The sequence below is a fragment of the Lucilia sericata genome, unplaced genomic scaffold (genome assembly GCF_015586225.1).
Source record: "Lucilia sericata isolate MDLA Ls3-8-SP2 unplaced genomic scaffold, ASM1558622v1 Contig000550F_arrow, whole genome shotgun sequence".
Lineage (NCBI taxonomy): Eukaryota > Metazoa > Arthropoda > Insecta > Diptera > Calliphoridae > Lucilia > Lucilia sericata.
In genome coordinates, this window is record NW_023994560.1 from 192926 (window position 1) to 214850 (window position 21925).

A 21925-nucleotide genomic window follows, 5' to 3' on the forward strand; every position below is an offset into this window, starting at 1 on the left:
CCAACGATTTACAAAGAAAATTCTTTCCAAAACAACCCAACAACAAAAAGACACACACACACACAAACAAAATGTTTGAAAAGGCAAAAATAAAAAAAAATGTAGAAAAAATTTGGAAAACCTCCCAAAAATAAAGAAAAACTGAACAATAGAACAAATCATTTCAAGTGAGTGTAAAAAAAGAAAAAGAAATATGTCTGAATTATTCGAACATTTTTTTTATGTCAATAGGATAAAGAGAAAATTTTCTAAGATACAATATAAACATAATGCTTAAACTAAATATACTGCATGTATAAGTATGATTTTGAAAATATATTTTTATATTAATTTCTATGTTCACAATAAATAGGTCAACAACAATAAAAGGGCATTAGAACAACTTGTATAACAATCAAATCATGTCAAAAATATACAAATGGAACAAAGTTGTACATTTTTTTTAAAGAAATTTAATAGAAAAGTACTTTCTATTAAAATTAAAACAAAATGGATTTTTATTTTATTAAGTTTAATAATATTATTTCATAACATATACCATTATTATGAATTCAAGGTCACTGTTCTGATAAGATCTTGGCGGAAATGAATGTGGTTTAAAAATACAATACATTTGTATAAAATAAGTATAAAACTTTTTTTAAAGGCAGTTCCATTTAAAAATATGTAGTTTTATACTTATTTTAAAAATTAAGAATCAAAATAAACAAAAATATCATTGAAGTAAATAAAAATTATTCTGCAATTTATTTAATAAATAACAAAAATAAACATAAATATTTGCTGAAACACAAATATTTGTTCATAACTCGTCATTTAAGATTTTTTTCTAATTTAAGTTTGACTTTATCTCGCTCATACGTAATATTAAAAAAAACTGTTAAACAATATTGAAATATTGATTTCCGAAGTTATTTGTTTAGGAATCGAAAATTCCCTATAATGTTTTAATTCGTTCACAAGGATCTGGCAAAATGGCCTTTGATACGTTTGTCTTTTGAAGCGACAATGGTATTCTGGTCTATAGTCTAGTCTATAGTCTAGTCTATAGTCTAGTCTATAGTCTAGTCTAGAGTCTAGTCTATACTCTAGTCTAGAGTCTAGTCTATACTCTAGTCTATACTCTAGTCTATAGTCTAGTCTATAGTCTAGTCTATAGTCTAGTCTATAGTCTAGTCATAGTCTAGTCTATAGTCTAGTCTATAGTCTAGTCTATAGTCTAGTCTAGTCTAGTCTATAGTCTAGTCTATAGTCTAGTCTATAGTCTAGTCTATATCTAGTCATAGTCTAGTCTATAGTCTAGTCTATAGTCTAGTCTATAGTCTAGTCTATAGTCTAGTCTATAGTCTAGTCTATAGTCTAGTCTATAGTCTAGTCTATAGTCTAGTCTATAGTCTAGTCTATAGTCTAGTCTATAGTCTAGTCTATAGTCTAGTCTATAGTCTAGTCTATAGTCTAGTCTATAGTCTAGTCTATAGTCTAGTCTATAGTCTAGTCTATAGTCTAGTCTATAGTCTAGTCTATAGTCTAGTCTATAGTCTAGTCTATAGTCTAGTCTATAGTCTAGTCTATAGTCTAGTCTATAGTCTAGTCTATAGTCTAGTCTATAGTCTAGTCTATAGTCTAGTTGTCTAGTCTATAGTCATAGTCTATAGTCTAGTCTATAGTCTAGTCTAGTCTAGTCGAGTCTAGTCTAGTCTAGTCTAGTCTAGTCTATAGTCTAGTCTATAGTCTAGTCTATAGTCTAGTCTATGGTTTAGTCTATAGTCTACTTATAGTCTACTCTACAGCCTAGCCTATAGACTATAGACGAGACTATAGTCTAAAACTATAGTCTATAGTCTGGTCTATATACTAGACTATTCTGCGTTATAAACAACATTTGCTGTTCAAATTACTTCACCATAAATTTAAATCAGAAATTTTAGAACATGTTTCCTAATCTCCAGACTGCTGTTAAGATTTTAATATCATAAATCATAACACTTTTCGTTCCATAACGCTTAAACTTACCTTCCGATGATTATAATAGTGTAGGCGGAATACAGTAATTAGCATGACCCGTACTGCCTGTTAAACCAGGAAGTTGTTAACGGCAAAATACTCTCCGGCCTCCAGTTGAGTTTTAAAAACTATAATGAACAACTGACTAAGTGGATGGATGACAGGAGAAAATCACAGCAAACAGCAGCAAAACAAATTCAAACTTCAAACAAAATTCTAGGTTTTCAAATAAGAAAAAGAAATCGCAGCCGACACTTTAAAACTTGTTGTTGTTGTCAGGGCAACAGCGAAAAAAAAATCTAGTTTGTTTGTTCTTGTTGTTTATAGAATAAACATTATTTCTTTACACTTTTTGTACTTTCTTAAAAAAACATAAACAATTATAGTAATTTATTGATAAGCTTAAACACATTTTTATTTGTTATTTAAATAAATTTTTCATACATATAATTTTAATGTGTTTCTTTAGTTCCCCTTTTTACGTCTGCGGTATTTTATTTACTTATTTTTTGCAAAGAAATATGTGACACACACGCACGCACCCATACTTTTGAATATAAACTTTCACATCACTTTTATATTTAAAAAAAAAGAAGAAAAAAACTTTTGCTTAAATTTTACCACAAGTTGTATTGCACTTTCAGCGAATTTCTTCTTTTTCTTATATTTAGCTGATATTTCTGTGGTTTAATTAGTTGTTGTTTTTGTTTTAATAATTGGTTAAATAAAATATTTATTTCTTTTGCACTTTTTACAAATCCCAAGTGTAGTTTTTCTTACATCGATTTTGGGAGACGAAAAAAAACAACTGACTACAGTTTGACAGTTCTATTTATTAAGAGAATCAATATGCACAAAACAACAGGCAATTTTTGACAGCTTTGTGGAAGTATAAAAATGTTGCCTGTGGTTGTTGTAAATATTTGTTGTCACTCTCAATTAGTCAAAAAAATCATAATTATATTCACAATAACGAGGCAGTGATACCAAGTTTGCGCAATTTTAAACAAACTTGGCATACCTTTCTCATTTAATTGTGATTTTTTCTTAGCCCAGTAGATTTTGCTTAGTTTGTAATGATTAAAAATTACATTTTGAACCGATTTTAATAATTTTCAATCGCAAAAATCCCTGGGTGGTAAAAAAGTCTGATGAAAATTGTTGAACTAGCTGCTATGGTTTCTGAAAAAACGAATCAAGAATGGAATATTGCGTTGTTTTGTAATTTTCCTGCATTATTTATGTACCGGTTTTGCTGGATTTAAATAAGAAACTAGAATAATTGAAGATTAAGATCCCGAAGATATCGGACGCTTGGATATAGCTTAATCGACTCAGTTATCTTTAAAGATTCAGGGAATAAACCTTCATTGCTGAAGCAAATGGTAATATTTGTTTGTTTATTTGCTGTACAGCCTTCTGCCGGGAGCATGATGAAAGAGAAAGAATCTCTTTTGAGATGTATCGGTTTCCTAAAATTGTGTGCAGACAGTACACAACAATTTTTGCACTCCTATACATAGAATTATCAACCAACTTATACTATACTATTTAACATACTCACGATTAGGGTTCTATAAATCGACTTTCGAATAATCGAACAATCGTCTTTTTGTCGAAAAAAGTCGAAAAGTCGAAGTCGACTATTTTGTTCCAAAAAAGTCGATAACTCGACTATCGTCTATGAAAAAAGTCGAAAAGTCGACTTTGTAAATAAAAGTCGAAAAGTCAAAAAATCGGAAAGTCGAAAAAAGTCGAAAAAAGTTGAAAAGTCGAAAAAAGTCGATAAGTCGAAAAAAGTCGAAGAAAGTCGAAAAAAGTCGAAAAGTCGGAAAAAGTCGAAAAGTCGGAAAAAGTCGAAAAGTCGAAAAAAGTCGGAAAAAGTCGAAAATTCGAAAAGAGAAAAAACTCTAAAATAGTCGAAAAACTCGAAAAAAGTAAAAAAATAATCGAAAAAAGTCGAAATAAATCGAAAATAGTCAAAAAGTCGGAAAAAGTCGAAAAGTCGACCATTTATAAAATACTAAAAGTCGAAAGGTCTAAAAGTCGACTTTTAAATAAATGAAAAAGGTCGAAAAATCGACTTTTCATAAAATGGAAAAAGTCGAAAGGTCGAAAAGTCGACTTTTAACTAAATGCAAAAAGTCGAAAAGTCGACTTTTCGTTTCAACTATAGAACCCTACTCACGATAGCAAAGGAGAGTAATGATCAACTTTTAACTTGTACCTTAATTTATTCATCGTGTATTCTTTACAATTCTGGCAACATTTTTTTAAAATTAAACTTTCTTTGAACTACCCTGTAAACGAATATTTCAAAATAAACTGAATTAATTAAGATTTTAGGTGCAACACAGCTGTTTATACAAACAGAAGTCTTGAGTGTCAAATTACATATATAAAAAACAATTTCTTCAAAGATTAACTGTCAACAATGAATTCGCCCTTGTCAACACCTTACAACATTCGCAATGACGCCAAAAACTGAAATATTTTTGTGCGTTTTTGCAAAACAAACTATTTTTGTATAAGAATTATAAAATTTTCTTAAATTTTGATAATTATAAAAAGATCAAATAAGATAGAAAGTGTTTTAAATAATTTAATAAACAAACAATGTGAACACAATATCAGAAACTATAAGAAAACCAACTTTAAAATAAAGTCTATAGGAATTTTAAAACTGCAACACCATGACCACTAAGAATATTCCTGTTTCGTTTGAATTTTTCAAAAAATACACCTACCATGAAGAATGGGTTGAAAGAATGCTGAAAGTCAAGGCGAATGGTCATCAAGAAACCTTTGAAGCACTGCTAAGTAGCGAGGAATCGAAGGAGAAAGCCCTCAGATCATATTATGAAGCCTTCTATTTAAAACCACAAATTAGAGAAAAATCACACATACGTTTAAAGGCAGTACCCAAGAAAATTAAAGATAAATTATTAGCAATACCAGTGCAGGACGCTAGTATCGAAAATGGAGCAGTGATTTGTGATAACAACGAAGAAATGCAAGATGCCGGTGGTGGGGAAATTGTGGAAGAGCAGTTAAAAGATGGGAAAGGAAGTAAATCTAAAAAGGAGAAACTTAAACAAAGAATTTTAATGACTGCAAGAGATGTTTGTGATGTAGATGATGGACAGGTGGTGGAAGATGACAGTGAACGTAAGTAGTTGCAGAGAGATGTTATTGTAAAGACTATAGACTAGACTATAGACTTGACTATAGACTAGACTATAGACTTGACTATAGACTAGACTATAGACTTGACTATAGACTAGACTATAGACTAGAATATAGACTAGACTGTAGACTAGACTATAGACTAGACTAGACTATAGACTAGACTATAGGCTAGACTATAGACTAGACTATAGACTAGACTATAGGCTAGACTATAGACTAGACTGTAGACTGGACTACAGACAAGACTATAGACTAGAGTAGACTACAGGTTAGACTACAGACTAGACTATAGACTAGACTATAGGCTAGACTATAGACTAGACTGTAGATTAGACTATAGACTAGACTATATACTAGACTATAGACTAGACTATATACTATACTATAGATTAGACTATATACTATACTATAGACTAGTCTTTAGACTAGACTATATACTATACTATAGACTAGTCTTTAGACTAGACTATAGACTAAACTATAGACTAGACTATAGACTAGACTATAGACTAGACTATAGACTAGACTATAGACTAGACTATAGACTAGACTATAGACTAGACTATAGACTAGACTATAGACTAGACTATAGACTAGACTATAGACTAGACTATAGACTAGACTATAGACTAGACTATAGACTAGACTATAGACTAGACTATAGACTAGACTATAGACTAGACTATAAACTAGACTATAGACTAGACTATAGACTAGACTATAGACTAGACTATAGACTAGACTATAGACTAGACTATAGACTAGACTATAGACTAGACTATAGACTAGACTAGACTAGACTATAACTAGACTATAGACTAGACTATAGACTAGACTATAGACTACACTATAGACTAGACTATAGACTAGACTATAGACTAGATTATAGACTAGACTATAGACTAGACTATAGACTAGATTATAGACTAGACTATAGACTAGATTATAGATTATACTATAGACTAGATTAATTATTATAACTACTTTTACAGCACTTGGTTCACCAGATATTAGTTCAATTCCAAAGCTGTCGGTTGCCAAGGGCAAAGCTAATTCACCTCTTAAAGTGCAAGGCAAAGAACTACTTGTAGCTGCTCCATCCAAAGGTTTGACAAATATTTCATTGAATTAAAAATTTGATAAAATTTTTAAAATGAATACAAAATTATCTTTCAGCTTCAACTTCTTCTGACAGCAACAATACAACAATTTTAAAACCGGTTATTGGCAAAATTGCTGAAACTACTAATAAAAAAATTATTAAACAACAAGGAGCAGCTACGACTAAAGGTAAGAAAAACTATTTTTAAAAGTTTTAAAGAAGATTTCAAACAATTATTATTTTATAGTCTTAACTGATAAACAAACCGAAATAATGGACACTAACAACAACAATAATAAGCCATTAATTGCTAATACAGGTAATATAAATCTTTAAAATTTAAAATATTTCTTAATTTACACGATTTTCTTTGTATATTTTAAGAATCCAACAAATTCCCTCCCTCAGTTAATGCAGATAATGGGAAACATTTTAACTATAAAGACTTGGTGCCATATATACATTGTTGTCCCTTAACGTTAAAGGAATTTCGTAAATATAGTAATATCAAACAATTGGCTAAAGAGTTATGCAAAACGAAACATATGGATGATAAGCATCAACGCGTAATAGAACAACGTTCGTATATATTATTTTATTTGGCACCAGAACATCGAAAAATTACACCACTTAATAAGATACAAATGTTAGACAATTGTCCGGAAGATATAAAAAGTAAATTTTTTGTTATCCCCAATAATCTTTACTTAAAGAAACAGGATTTAGATAAAACCCAGGAAAATATAGAATCAAAATCTGTTAATGAAGTGGAAAGTGTTAGAAATAAAGAAGAACAACTAGCAGCTACAGTTGTAAAAGCTGTCAATAGTGTAAAGGAATCAAATATAAATCAAAAGGCTACCACTAGCAGTCAGCCAGCAGAAAGCGCTAATGAAATACCACCATCTGTTGATGTTCCTGTGGTGGTAAATGAAAATCAACAAATAATACCTGAACACATTAATGAAACAAATCAACCACCAATTATATCCTGTTCTACGGCTCAAACAACTGATGCGATTATACATTTACCCGTTTCTTTGGAGGAATTTAAAAAACGTACACATTTTGAAGAAGTTGTGGAAAAATTATTTAAAATAAAAGCTCAAGATAATGAAGAATTATTTAATAAATATAAAAATTCTCAGGAAGCTTTTAACACTACTATTTTCAATTATTATCAAGCTTTTTATTTAATACCTACCATACGTGAAACGTTTCCCATACGTTTTAAACCTATGCCAAGTTCTTTAAAAAATCGTCTGCTACAAATACCGGAAGGTATAAATAGGACATCATTGAATAATTTTAGAATAGAGGATGTTGTTTCGGTGGAATTTAATGCTGCTGCTGAGGTTGAAAAGGAGGCAGTAACAGCTGGCCGAGAAGAGACAGCGAAAGGCAAGTTTTATTTTTATTAGAGAAGAAACAAAAAGGCCCAGATCTAGTCTGTGGCCTTGACTATGCTCTAATCTATTGACTGGACTATAGTTGTAGTTTAGAGACTAGACTAGACTGTGAAAAAGACTATTAACTAATCTGTTAACTAGTCTATGGACTAGCATATGAATAAGTTTACTGATTATTCTCTCGACTAATCTATTGAGTTTTCTATGGTCTAGTTTATTGACTAGTTATTTGTCTAGCCTATAGTCTAGTCTACTGACTATCTTATTGTGTAGTATATTGACTAGTCTATTGTTGACTAGTTGACTAGTCCATTGTTTAGTCTGTTGACTAACCAATAGTATTTTCTATTGACTAGCCTATTGGCTAGTCTATTGACTATTCAATTATATAGTCTATTGACTTACCTATTGTTCAGTCTATCGACTGGCCTATTGTCTAGTCTATCGACTAGCCTATTATCTAGTATAGTGACTAGCCTATTGTCTTGTGTATTGACTAGCCTATTGTATAGTCTATTAACTAGCCTATTGTTTAGTCGATTGACTAGTCTATTGACTAGTCTATTGACTAGCCTATTGTCTAGTCTATTGACTAGTCTATTGTCTAGTCTATTGACTAGGCTATTGTCTAGTCTGTTGACTAGCCTATTGACTAGACTATTCTCTAGTCTATTAACTAGCCTATTGTTTAGTCTATTGACTAGCCTATTGTCTAGTCTATTGACTATCCTATTGTCTAGTCTATTGACTATCCTATTGTCTAGTCTATTGACTATCCCATTGTCTAGTCTATTGACTAACCTATTGCCTAGTCTATGTACTAGTCTATTGTCTAGGCTGTTGACTACTCTATTGTCCTGTTTATTGCCTAGTCTATCTACTAACCTATTATATAGTCTATTGGCTAGCCTATTATCTAGTCTATTGACTAGCATATTGACTAGCCTATTGACTAGTCTATTGCCTAGACTATTCTCTAGTCTATTGACTAGCCTATTGCTTAATCTATTGACTAGCCTATTGTCTAGTCTATTGACTAGCATATTGTCTAGTCTATTGACTAGTCTTTTATTTATATATTCGACTCGTTTTAATAATTTATATTTTTAGCCTTAAACAACTCTAATACATCTCAATCGTCACCTACAAACACATCCATCATCACCATAAAAACAGAAAAGGATACTGAAAGTTCGGATTCAGACAGCAAAACAAACTCACCTTCTTCTAGTAGCACAAAAAGAACCACAACTGAGGATATGAAATCTCCCTTAGCAAAACGTCAAAAAAGTAAATATCTATTTACAAATTTTTTTAAATATATTTTGAACAAACTTTTCCCCTTTTACAGCACAAGAAACTCAAGATAACACGGAAAATACTGAAAAAGCAAAAAAATCTTATAAAGAATTATTACCCTATGCCCACTGTTGTCCCATATCCTTCTCAGATTTTCGCAAATATACCAATGTCTCAGAATTATTCGCTGGTTATTGTCAAAAACGTTATAATAGTCTTAAAAAATTACCCTATATGTTACAACGTGCCTATGTTTTATATTATTTAGCTCCTGAAAATAGAAATTTTAAACCTTTTTGCAAGTTAATAACATTAGATGAATGTCCGGCAGATTTAAAAGAAAAAATGCATCAAATACCAGATAAACTCTATCTAAAAGGAGAAAATGCTACACAACAAATGGATATAGATGAAATGCAAACTGAAAAGTTTAAAGAAAATCAATCAGAAAATTTTAATCCCGAACAAACAGCTATAAAGCCAAATAATAATAGAAATTCTATAGAGATATTAGAAAATCGTTTATTGCCTCCCACACAGATACCATTTACAGGACAAGTTAATGTGGCCAGGTAATGTTATTAAACTTATTTTAAATTTTAACAGTTTCTTAATTTATTCTGAATTCTTATATTCTTCTATAGTCAATGTCTTAATAACAATTGCGTTTTTCATTACATCACGCATGTGGACTTTACTCAGCTTTCAAATATTTTATATATCTTACGTGAACCATCTGAAATCGCAATAATACAAAGTTTCAAAATATTTGTTTATCGTTTACTTAAAGAGCAGAGTTGCGATGTAGAATATAATATTAGCGCATCTTTATTGTGTAAACTTTTTAAATACAACAAAATATGTGAAAAATGTGAAAATGATATAAGGGCTCTTTTTCACCAGGATTCAATAACAGCATGCAATGAATCGGCAAAGGAAAGGTAGGTATTCTTATAACTATTATTATGGTCTTGATAAAATAATAATTTAAAAAAAAAATTTTCTATTTAGTAGTCCTACAAGTGCTCCTAACAATGAAGCTGTTAGTGAAAGAAGTGAATCGAATAATGAAAGGTAAGAGAGTTTAATACATAGTTAGGGCACAACATGGCACTTAAGAAACTTAATGACCAATTCCAGCTCTCCGCTTTTTAAATCGGAAAAATGGCTTTAATGATTTTATTAATTTATATGTTTTTTTTTTTTTTGTTGTGGCTCATAACTTTTCTCTTTATTTTATTGTTTTATAGAATAGAAACTAACCAGGAAGAAGCAACAGTTGAAATGGAATCAACTGAATCTCAGACAGTTAATAAAGGGTATGTTTTTATAAATGTATAGCTTTTTTTAAAGAACCCAAGCATTTAGTCTGCACCAGTTCTGGCCTGAACTATAGACTAGACTAAAGACCAGACTATATTCTAGACTATAGACTAGAGTGTAGATTAGACTATAAACTAGACTGCAGACTAGACCACAGACAAGTCTATAGTCTAGTCTATAGTCTAGTCTATAGTCTAGTCTATAGTCTAGTCTATAGTCTAGTCTATAGTCTAGTCTATAGTCTAGTCTATAGTCTAGTCTATAGTCTAGTCTATAGTCTAGTCTATAGTCTAGTCTATAGTCTAGTCTATAGTCTAGTCTATAGTCTAGTCTATAGTCTAGTCTATAGTCCTAGTCTATAGCTAGTCTAGTCTATAGTCTAGTCTATAGTCTAGTCTATTAGTCTAGTCTATAGTCTAGTCTATAGTCTAGTCTATAGTCTAGTCTATAGTCTAGTCTATAGTCTAGTCTATAGTCTAGTCTATAGTCTAGTCTATAGTCTAGTCTATAGTCTAGTCTATAGTCCTAGTCTATAGTCTAGTCTATAGTCTAGTCTATAGTCTAGTCTATAGTCTAGTCTATAGTCTAGTCTATAGTCCTAGTCTATAGTCTAGTCTATAGTCTAGTCTATAGTCTAGTCTAGTCTATAGTCTAGTCTATAGTCTAGTCTATAGTCTAGTCTATAGTCTAGTCTATAGTCTAGTCTATAGTCCTAGTCTATAGTCTAGTCTATAGTCTAGTCTATAGTCGAGTCTATAGTCTAGTCTCTATAGTTCTAGTCTATAGTCTAGTCTATAGTCTAGTCTATAGTCTAGTCTATAGTCTAGTCTATAGTCTAGTCTATAGTCTAGTCTATAGTCTAGTCTATAGTCTAGTCTATAGTCTAGTCTATAGTCTAGTCTATAGTCTAGTCTATAGTCTAGTCTATAGTCTAGTCTATAGTCTAGTCTATAGTCTAGTCTATAGTCCTAGTCTATAGTCTAGTCTATAGTCTAGTCTATAGTCTAGTCTATAGTCTAGTCTATAGTCTAGTCTATAGTCTAGTCTATAGTCTAGTCTATAGTCTAGTCTATAGTCTAGTCTATAGTCTAGTCTATAGTCCTAGTCCTATAGTCTAGTCTATAGTCTAGTCTATAGTCTAGTCTATAGTCTAGTCTATAGTCTAGTCTATATCTAGTCTATAGTCTAGTCTATAGTCTAGTCTATAGTCTAGTCTATAGTCTAGTCTATAGTCTAGTCTATAGTCTAGTCTATAGTCTAGTCTATAGTCTAGTCTATAGTCTAGTCTATAGTCTAGTCTATAGTCTAGTCTATAGTCTAGTCTATAGTCTAGTCTATAGTCTAGTCTATAGTCTAGTCTATAGTCTATAGTCTAGTCTATAGGTCTAGTCTCTAGTTAGTCTATAGTCTAGTCTATAGTCTAGTCTTAGTCTAGTCTATAGTCTAGTCTATAGTCTAGTCTTAGTCTTAGTCTATAGTCTAGTTATAGTCTAGTCTATAGTCTAGTCTATAGTCTAGTCTATAGTCTAGTATATAGTCTAGTCTATAGTCTAGTCTATAGTCTAGTCTATAGTCTAGTCTATAGTCTAGTCTATAGTCTAGTCTATAGTCTAGGTCTATAGTCTAGTCTATAGTCGTCATAGTCTAGTCTATAGTCTAGTCTATAGTCTGTCTATAGTCTAGTCTATAGTCTAGTCTATAGTCTAGTCTATAGTCTAGTCTATAGTCTAGTCTATAGTATAGTCTATAGTCTAGTCTATAGTCTAGTCTATAGTCTAGTCTATAGTCTAGTCTATAGTCTAGTCTATAGTTCTAGTCTATAGTCTAGTCTATAGTCTAGTCTATAGTCTAGTCTATAGTCTAGTCTATAGTCTAGTCTATAGTCTAGTCTATAGTCTAGTCTATAGTCTAGTCTATAGTCTAGTCTATAGTCTAGTCTATAGTCTAGTCTATAGTCTAGTCTATAGTCTAGTCTATAGTCTAGTCTATAGTCTAGTCTATAGTCTAGTCTATAGTCTAGTCTATAGTCTAGTTCTATAGTCTAGTCTATAGTCTAGTCTATAGTCTAGTCTATAGTCTAGTCTATAGTCTAGTCTATAGTCTAGTCTATAGTCTAGTCTATAGTCTAGTCTAGTCTAGTCTATAGTCTAGTCTATAGTCTAGTCTATAGTCTAGTCTATAGTCTAGTCTATAGTCTAGTCTATAGTCTAGTCTATAGTCTAGTCTATAGTCTAGTCTATAGTCTAGTCTATAGTCTAGTCTATAGTCTAGTCTAGTCTATAGTCTAGTCTATAGTCTAGTCTATAGTCTAGTCTATAGTCTAGTCTAGTCTATAGTCTAGTCTATAGTCTAGTCTATAGTCTAGTCTATAGTCTAGTCTATAGTCTAGTCTATAGTCTAGTCTATAGTCTAGTCTATAGTCTAGTCTATCGTCTAGTCTATCGTCTAGTCTATAGTCTAGTCTATAGTAGTCAATAGTCTAGTCTATAGTCTAGTCTATAGTCTAGTCTATAGTCTAGTCTATAGTCTAGTCTATCGTCATGTCTATAGTCTAGTCTATAGTCTAGTCTATAGTCTAGTCTATAGTCTAGTCTATAGTTTAGTCTATAGTCTAGTCTATAGTCTAGTCTACATTCTAGTCTACAGTCTAGTCTAGTCTATAGTCCAGTCTATAGTCTAGTCTATAGGTCTCGTCTAGTCAAATAAAAATAATATGTTTGATTGCTCTTAAATGTTTTACAAATTTGATGTTTTTTTAGTTTTAACACAAAGGCAACGGAAAGTGCCACGGAAAGCGGCCAAAGTCAGGTGGACACACCTCAGATACAAGAAAAGTCACAAGATTTATGGAAAAATTTAAAGTCCGAAAAGTAATTTTATATTTTATAACTTATGTTATCTAATTCCATGAGTCTGACTTGATAATTGAAATTTTTCTTTAATTTCAGAATCTTTCAAAAGTTTTGCCTAAAACTTTTAACTAAACTTAAACAGAGCTTTGATAATGCTATAGATTTTTGTTCTGATACCTACGAAATCTTTTTGCAATGTAATGAAATTCCTTTGGAAAAGCTTTTAAACGATTTCTGCTTAAACAACAAAGATATTGTGGAACGTATATTAAATAATGCGGAACTATATGAAGCACTTCAACGTTATTTTTACTACAAATATATAACAAATACAAAATTTGCCTTAAAATATCCGGTAAAAATTAAAGAAAATGTAAAAGAAACTCAAAGCGATAAAAGCAATACAACAATAGTGGAGGCAAATACGAAAACCCCTGTTAAAACAAATGCAGTTAAAATCACAACGCCTAAGGCATCTGAAAAACAAAATGATAATGTTAATCAAGCAACAAATTCGCCCGAAAAACCAATTAGCAATAATAATATCATAGAAAAGGCCAAACGTATATTCTTTCGCAATGTGGAAAAGACCAATACATTCTCCTATATTTTACGCACTTCATTTGGTCTTAAACAATTAATTTTGCGCACCATTTTATCACTAACATTTCAAGAATTCCTACAACTCACCAGTGTTTACGAAGGCAAACAATTATATAACGATAATCATTTAACCGAATGTATGTATCGTTATGTCTTTCGTACTCCCGTAGTGTGGCCAACAAATCTCTTTATAACACTTAAAGATTTGTGTGAATTTTTGCATATAAAGAATATACGTTTCACTGATTATTCCACCATGTTAAAGCATATTTCACCAAAACTACTACACTGGTCTGTTTTGTTGTCATGTACCAATATTTTGGATTGCGTTAAACTTGATTACGAAAAACGTACCGGAAAATTGCTAGATACTGATGATATTAAAACACTAAAACAGGAATGTATTGAGTATTATAATCGTTGTTGGAAATATGAAAAATGGCTGGGAGATGTACCGTTGGTTAATGAGGAGTTTTATAAAGATTATTTAAATAATAATGATCAAGGTAAAATTTTTGGACTTATAAAGGATTGATTTTTTACTTTTTTAAAACAACGTTCATATTAATTCTATGATAGTCATTTAATTAATTCTGATTACAAACTTTTAAAATTATTACATTCTTTTGTTGTCATTCATAGGTGATGCTACTATGTTGAATGAATCAGCTCTTCAAGAAGTTTGTATTGAAACCGAGGAAGTTTCAGATGATGTTGCAATGATCAATAATGACATAGGTAAGTTTTATTTATTTACCCATATAATTAGAGCAACATCCATTACGTCAAACAATCCTAATGGTGCTGGGCTCTTCATTGAGAGATATGTAATTAAATCCTCCTTCAGACTGACTAACAATTTAATGTTCTCCAGGGAGAAATATCTGCTATTAAGCAAGCTGAACTGGCTAAAGAAACAATAAAATGACAGCAAAGCTGCTATAAGTAGTAGTAGCCTAGTATATTGTCTAGTTTATATTCTAGTCTATAGTATACTCTATAGTCTAGTCTATAGTCTAGTCTATAGTCTAGTCTATAGTCTAGTCTGTAGTATAGTCTATAGTTTAGTCTGTAGTCTAGTCGATAGTCTTGCATATAATCTAGTCTATGGTCTAGTCTGTAGGCTAGTCTATAGTCTAGTCTATAGTCTAGTCTATAGTCTAGTCTATAGTCTAGTCTATAGTCTAGTCTATAGTCTAGTCTATAATCTAGTCTATAGTCTAATCTATAGTCTAGTCTACAGTCTAGTCTATAGTCTATTCTAGTCTATAGTCTAATATATCGTCTAGTCTATAGTCTAGTCTTTAGTCTAGTCTATAGTCTAGTCTATAGTCTAGTCTAGTCTAGTCTATAGTCTAGTCTATAGTCTAGTCTATAGTCTAGTCTATAGTCTAGTCTATAGTCTAGTCTATAGTCTAGTCTATAATCTAGTCTATAGTCTAATCTATAGTCTAGTCTACAGTCTAGTCTATAGTCTATTCTAGTCTATAGTCTAGTCTATAGTCTAGTCTATAGTCTGGTCTATAGTCTAGTCTATAGTCTAGTCTATAGTCTAGTCTATAGTCTAGTCTATAGTCTAGTCTATAGTCTAGTCTATAGTCTGGTCTATAGTCTAGTCTATAGTCTAGTCTAGTCTATAGTCTAGTCTATAGTCTAGTCTAGTCTATAGTCTAGTCTATAGTCTAGTCTGTAGTCTAGTCTATAGTCTAGTCTATAGTCTAGTTTACGGTCTAGTCTATAGTCTAGTCTATAGTCTAGTCTATAGTCTAGTCTATAGTCTAGTCTATAGTCTAGTCTATAGTCTAGTCTATAGTCTAGTCTGTAGTCTTGTCTATAGTCTTGTCTATAGTCTTGTCTATAGTCTGGTCTATAGTCTAGTCTATAGTCTAGTCTAGTCTATAGTCTAGTCTAGTCTATAGTCTAGTCTAGTCTAGTCTAGTCTAGTGTAGTCTATAGTCTAGTCTATAGTCTAGTCTGTAGTTTAGTCTAGTCTGTAGTCTAGTCTATAGTCTAATCCATAGTCTAGTCTATAGTCTGGTCTATAGTCTAGTCTATAGTCTAGTCTATAGTCTAGTCTATAGTCTGGTCTATAGTCTAGTCTATAGTCTAGTCTATAGTCTAGTCTATAGTCTAGTCTATAGTCTAGTCTATAGTCTAGTCTATAGTCTAGTCTATAGTCTAGTCTATAGTCTAATCTATAGTCTAGTCTACAGTCTAGTCTATAGTCTATTCTAGTCTATAGTCTAATTTATCGTCTAGTCTATAGTCTAGTCTATAGTCTAGTCTATAGTCTGGTCTATAGTCTAGTCTATAGTCTAGTCTATAGTCTAGTCTATAGTCTAGTCTATAGTCTAGTCTATAGTCTAGTCTATAGTCTAGTCTATAGTCTGGTCTATAGTCTAGTCTATAGTCTAGTCTATAGTCTAGTCTATAGTCTAGTCTATAGTCTAGTCTATAGTCTAGTCTATAGTCTAGTCTGTAGTCTAGTCTATAGTCTAGTCTATAGTCTAGTTTACAGTCTAGTCTATAGTCTAGTCTATAGTCTAGTCTGTAGTTTAGTCTAGTCTGTAGTCTAGTCTATAGTCTAGTCTATAGGATAATCTATAGTCTAGTCTATAGGATAATCTATAGTCTAGTCTATAGGCTAGTCTAGTCTATAGTGTAGTCTATAGTCTAGTCTATAGTCTAGTTTATAGTCTAGTCTATAGTCTAGTCTATAGTCTAGTCTATAGTCTAGTCTATAGTCTAGTTTACAGTCTAGTCTATAGTCTAGTCTATAGTCTAGTCTATAGTCTAGTCTAGTCTAGTCTAGTCTATAGTCTAGTCTATAGTCTAGTCTATAGTCTAGTCTAGTCTATAGTCTAGTCTATAGTCTAGTCTATAGTCTAGTCTATAGTCTAGTCTATAGTCTAGTCTATAGTCTAGTCTATAGTCTAGTCTATAGTCTAGTCTATAGTCTAGTCTGTAGTCTTGTCTATAGTCTTGTCTATAGTCTTGTCTATAGTCTGGTCTATAGTCTAGTCTATAGTCTAGTCTATAGTCTAGTCTATAGTCTAGTCTAGTCTAGTCTAGTCTATAGTCTAGTCTAGTCTATAGTCTAGTCTGTAGTTTAGTCTAGTCTGTAGTCTAGTCTATAGTCTAGTCTATAGTCTAGTCTATAGTCTAGTCTATAGTCTAGTCTATAGTCTAGTCTATAGTCTAGTCTATAGTCTTGTCTATAGTCTAGTTTATATTCTACTCTATGGTCTAGTATATAGTCTATTATATAGTTTAGTCTCTAGTCTAGTCTAATGTCTAGTCTATAGCCTAGTCTATAGTCTAGTCTGAAGGCTAGTTTATAGTCTAATCTGCAGACTGGTCTATAGGCCTTTATTAAGTTGGATTCGTAAGAGTTGCTTTCATGGTATTAAAGGAGATATCGCAGAAACTATTACATATCTATCGAGCGATAAACACAACCTTCTCGCCTTAAAAACTTCTCCCAGTAAACAGCATTTATGAAAATAAGCTTTTCCGTAAAAAGCTTCATAAACTACATTTGTGTTTTATATTGTTATTTCAGAAGAAGTAGAAGCAGTTGCAGAAATTGGAGGCGACAGACCAACGGAAATAAACACCTCTCAGAATCAATCTATAAAAGAATTTAATTGTGTTCTACTACCCAATACACAACAACAAATTGAAATGCTACCGGCAGAAGCCAGAGTTTCAAATGATCCCTTAAATAACAGTAACAATGCAAACACCTTAAATGTAACTTCCTCAACTAATAGTGAAAATTGTAAGAAACAAAAAGAAATTAATTTAAAACAAAAGAAATTTTTTAAAAAATTTTTAATTCTTACAGATGAAGTTGTATGCTTGGGTGAACTTATCGCTAATGATGTAAAAACTGAACCACTTGACAGTAAATTATTAACTAATTTACTATTCTATGAGGATGAGAACAGTAATATGCAATGCGAACCCTGTTTGCAAGAGATAGTTGATTTGGATGATTCGGCAGCAGAAGTTTGTGAAAATTTACCACCTTCTCAAATAGAATTTGGAGATGCCCTGCCAGAACCTCTGTTATCCACTGATTTGACAAATAATGAAAATAGTAATTCTCTTATGAATTTGGCACAACGTCTGCCAAGTTCGGCGGAAACTTATAATGAAAGCACGGGAACTCAACAGTTTGTGCAGGAACAGAATGCACCCGTTATACAAATGATAAATGTTAGCTTAAGAAGTAGCGGTGAGAATGGAAGTCAAGAGCAACAACAACAAGATATGGATTTAAAAGATAACACTGAAGAATTAGAAGTAATAAAAGTAAATACTCAAGAATTCGAATTATTACAAACATCTTTACAAAGTTTTGCGGTATATGCTGAAGCTCAACGTTTTCCTAGTACCTTTGAAGAAACTCCAACTTGTAGTGGTTCGTTAAGTGCAGAACCAACAACGTCAATTTTATTACAGCAGGAGCTAATAAAGACCTCAACTTTGGAAAATTCAGATCTTAATGCTCATTTGGTATCTAATGAAGTATCACAACCAACTGTATTGAATACTTTGCAAACTTCACAACAAGCCAATACTGCTCTACCCAAACGTAGGGGTTTTGAAAAAACTTATTCTGCAGTAAAAAGTTCCAAAAGTATAGCAACAGTTAGACCTATAAAAAATTCCAATTTTGTACCACAAATTCAACATAATACACGCCCTTTGCTAACCAAACCGGCCTATACAGCTAGCAGCAGTAGAAATAATAAAGCATTACCTTCTGAACAACTTTCAGAACAACCTCCCGGCACAAGTTTAACACCTATAGAGGAGGATAATTCAGTTACAAACGAACAATGTGTAGATACTCTGCCATCTGTGGGTACAATTATACAAATTTCTCAAGAATTCCAAAAAAATTGTTCAGTTTTCAATAACACTTCACTATTGAGACTTGTTGATCATAATTATCAAAAACAGAGTCAAACAAGTTTGCCATCATCATTACCCTCGACACAAACGCAAAACGAAGAACTAGCCAAAACTGTTGACAACGATGGAAATCAACAGCAGTTGCAGACCTGTTCTCTAACATTGACACAACCAGAAAATGAAGAAGCAGCAGGAAGTCAACAACAACAGCCTGTCCGCAGAACTACTAGGAGAAGTTCTATGTTAGGTTCACAGCCTACTAATCCACCAGAAAATACTGCCAGCTCTACCGACACCACTTCAAATCAAATAAATCCTCCTGTCTCTCCCACAAGAGCAACACGTAGTAGAAGTAGTTTATGCAAAGATTCCAAAGATAAGGTAAATAATCCCCTTCTAACTTCCCATACTAACAATCCAATAGCTACAATAGCACCTACCCCACATCAACAGCATCCCCATAAAATGGTGACCAAACTTTGTCTATATCGTCAAATTAATAAATTTCATTATTTCAAAGAACTTACTGCCCAACACATTTGCAAATATCTACTGCCCAGTCTGGAGTATGGTAAATCCTATACCGAGGCTACAATAGTTTGTGAAAATTTCAAAACTCGCATATCAAATCGTTCGATATCTGCTCTATTTCCCTTTTGGTCACAAAGTCTACAAAGAGATTTTCTTTTGGTTTTAAGTGATCTTAAAGAATTTCATTATGTCACGTTTGAAAGTGAACGCATGCAAAAACATGATGATTTAAGAGCTCGGATTTTATATTGGCTTTTAAATACGGCGCCCTCTTTTGCTCTATGCCAATTTGTTTGCGAAGCAAATAATACGGAATTTTCTTATTGTGAAACTATAAAGAATGCTAATAATCCGAGTTATAAGCGTAAACCTTTTAAGTGTCTGTCAAATGCTTTGAGTTCGAAAGTTTTGGATAAAATTAGAGAAAAGAAAAGGAATTCGAAGAAAGAAAATTAAAAGTCTAAAATCTAGACTATAGTTTAACCTAGTCTATAGTCTAGTCCATAGTCCTGTCTATAATCTAGTCTATAGTCTAGTCTATAGTGTAGTCTGGTCAATAGTCTAGCCTAGTCTATAGTCTAGCCTAGTTTATAGTCTAGCCTAGTCTATAGTCTAGCCTAGTATATAGTCTAGCCTAGTCTATAGTCTATAGTCTAGCCTAGTCTATAGTCTATAGTCTAGCCTAGTCTATAGTCTATAGTCTAGCCTAGTCTATAGTCTAGTCTATAGTCTAGTCTATAGTCTAGTCTATAGTCTATTCTATAGGCTAGTCTATAGTCTAGTCTATAGTCTAGTCTATAGTCTAGTCTATAGTCTAGTCTATAGTCTAGTCTATAGTCTAGTCTATAGTCTAGTCTATAGTCTAGTCAATAGGCTAGTATATAGTATAGTCTATAGTCTAGTCTATAGTCTAGTCTATTGTCTAGTCTATAGTCTAGTCTATAGTCTAGTCTATGGTCTAGTCTATAGTCTAGTCTATAGTCTAGTCTATAGTCTAGTCTATAGTCTAGTCTATATTCTAGTCTATAGTCTAGTGTATAGTCTAGTTTAGTCTATAGTCTAGTTTATAGTCTAGTCTATAGTCTAGTCTATAGTCTAGTCTATAGTCTAGTCTATAGTCTAGTCTATAGTCTAGTCTATAGTCTAGTCTATAGTCTAGTCTATAGTCTAGTCTATAGTCTAGTCTATAGTCTAGTCTATAGTCTAGTCTATAGTCTAGTCTATAGTCTAGTCTATAGTCTAGTCTATAGTCTAGTCTATAGTCTAGTCTATAGTCTAGTCTATAGTCTAGTCTATAGTCTAGTCTATAGTCTAGTCTATAGTCTAGTCTATAGTCTAGTCTATAGTCTAGTCTATAGTCTAGTCTATAGTCTAGTCTATAGTCTAGTCTATAGTCTAGTCTATAGTCTAGTCTATAGTCTAGTCTATAGTCTAGTCTATAGTCCAGTCTAGTCTATAGTCTAGTCTATAGTCTAGTCTATAGTCTAGTCTATAGTCTAGTCTATAGTCTAGTCTATAGTCTAGTCTATAGTCTAGTCTATAGTCTAGTCTATAGTCTAGTCTATAGTCTAGTCTATAGTCTAGTCTATAGTCTATAGTCTAGTCTAGTCTATAGTCTAGTCTATAGTCTAGTCTATAGTCTAGTCTATAGTCTAGTCTATAGTCTAGTCTATAGTCTAGTCTATAGTCTAGTCTATAGTCTAGTCTATAGTCTAGTCTATAGTCTAGTCTATAGTCTAGTCTATAGTCTAGTCTATAGTCTAGTCTACAGTCTAGTCTATAGTCTAGTCTATTCAAAAAGTTAAAGGTATGATTGATGATACTTAAATCTCACACTGGTCGCCATTTTAATGTTTGTTTTAATATTAGTTTTATTTTATTTATTTATAAACAAATTATGTATGAATGTATGTATATCAAACCCCATAATAACGGTAACAGTTTTAGCTATTATTTTAATTAATTGTTATTTATAAATTTATTTATAAAATTTAAAAAAAAAAAAGTTACAATAAAAACAATTAAACTAATGCAAATAAATTTTGTTGTTTTTTTATATCTTTTCAGAATATTTGTGTACGTATTAGAAAACTTTAAATTATACTTTTAAAGGTTTTATTGGAATTATATTGTTATTGTTTACCAATTCAATTAACAACATTTATTGAATTTAAAAAAAAAAGATGTGGTTTACTTGCTGCTTTAATTTCCTAACTCGTTTAATTGCTTTATTTTCGCAATAAAATGATGTTTAGAAAAAATGGTAATAATTACATATTATGCGCTATAAAAAAATGTTTAAGTGTTAATTTCTAAAGTATTTTTAGATTATGAATAATTTCTTTTCAACATTTTAAATTTAATCAGTTCGTAATCATTATGATTTATTGTAAAATACTTATTAAAACGTTTATATAAATAAATTTTGTTTGCTTGATTAATTAAAACTACTGTGTTGTAATTGTATATTTAAAATTAAAAGGTTTGTTTTAAATTATATTTGCCCGCTTTTTTTTTTGGAAAATCTCGCCAAAGAAAGTCAATATATAGAAGAATATATCAACATAAAACTAAATTTCCAAATTAAATCCACGTTTGTTCAAATTTGTTCCCTATTTTCGTTAAATTATTGAAATTTATTATTAATTTAAATTAAGATTTAATCGAACCGCCGCTAATATTTATAATTC

The 21925-nt window shown here is 31.6% G+C and overlaps 1 protein-coding gene across 5 annotated transcripts; it reads left to right on the forward strand.

The window, feature by feature from the left end:
- The first annotated feature begins 4464 nt into the window (after window positions 1-4464).
- LOC119606057 lies at window positions 4465-21671 on the forward strand. 5 transcript variants are annotated; one of them, XM_037959433.1, is made up of 16 exons: window positions 4465-5172; window positions 6186-6299; window positions 6370-6483; window positions 6543-6614; window positions 6680-7696; window positions 8815-8994; window positions 9056-9575; window positions 9648-9944; window positions 10015-10077; window positions 10254-10322; window positions 13086-13196; window positions 13275-14287; window positions 14424-14519; window positions 17344-17562; window positions 17629-19085; window positions 19158-19768. In XM_037959433.1, the coding sequence occupies exons 1-16, from the start codon at window positions 4698-4700 to the stop codon at window positions 19689-19691; spliced, it is 6351 nt and encodes a 2116-aa protein (XP_037815361.1). In that variant the 5' UTR covers window positions 4465-4697; the 3' UTR covers window positions 19692-19768. The 5 variants fall into 5 exon arrangements, with proteins under 5 accessions (XP_037815361.1, XP_037815360.1, XP_037815359.1 ...); XM_037959434.1 differs by lacking the exon at window positions 19158-19768 and adding an exon at window positions 21303-21671 and having other exon boundaries at window positions 4466-5172; XM_037959432.1 differs by having other exon boundaries at window positions 17347-17562; window positions 17629-19769.
- Window positions 21672-21925: the final 254 nt, after the last annotated feature.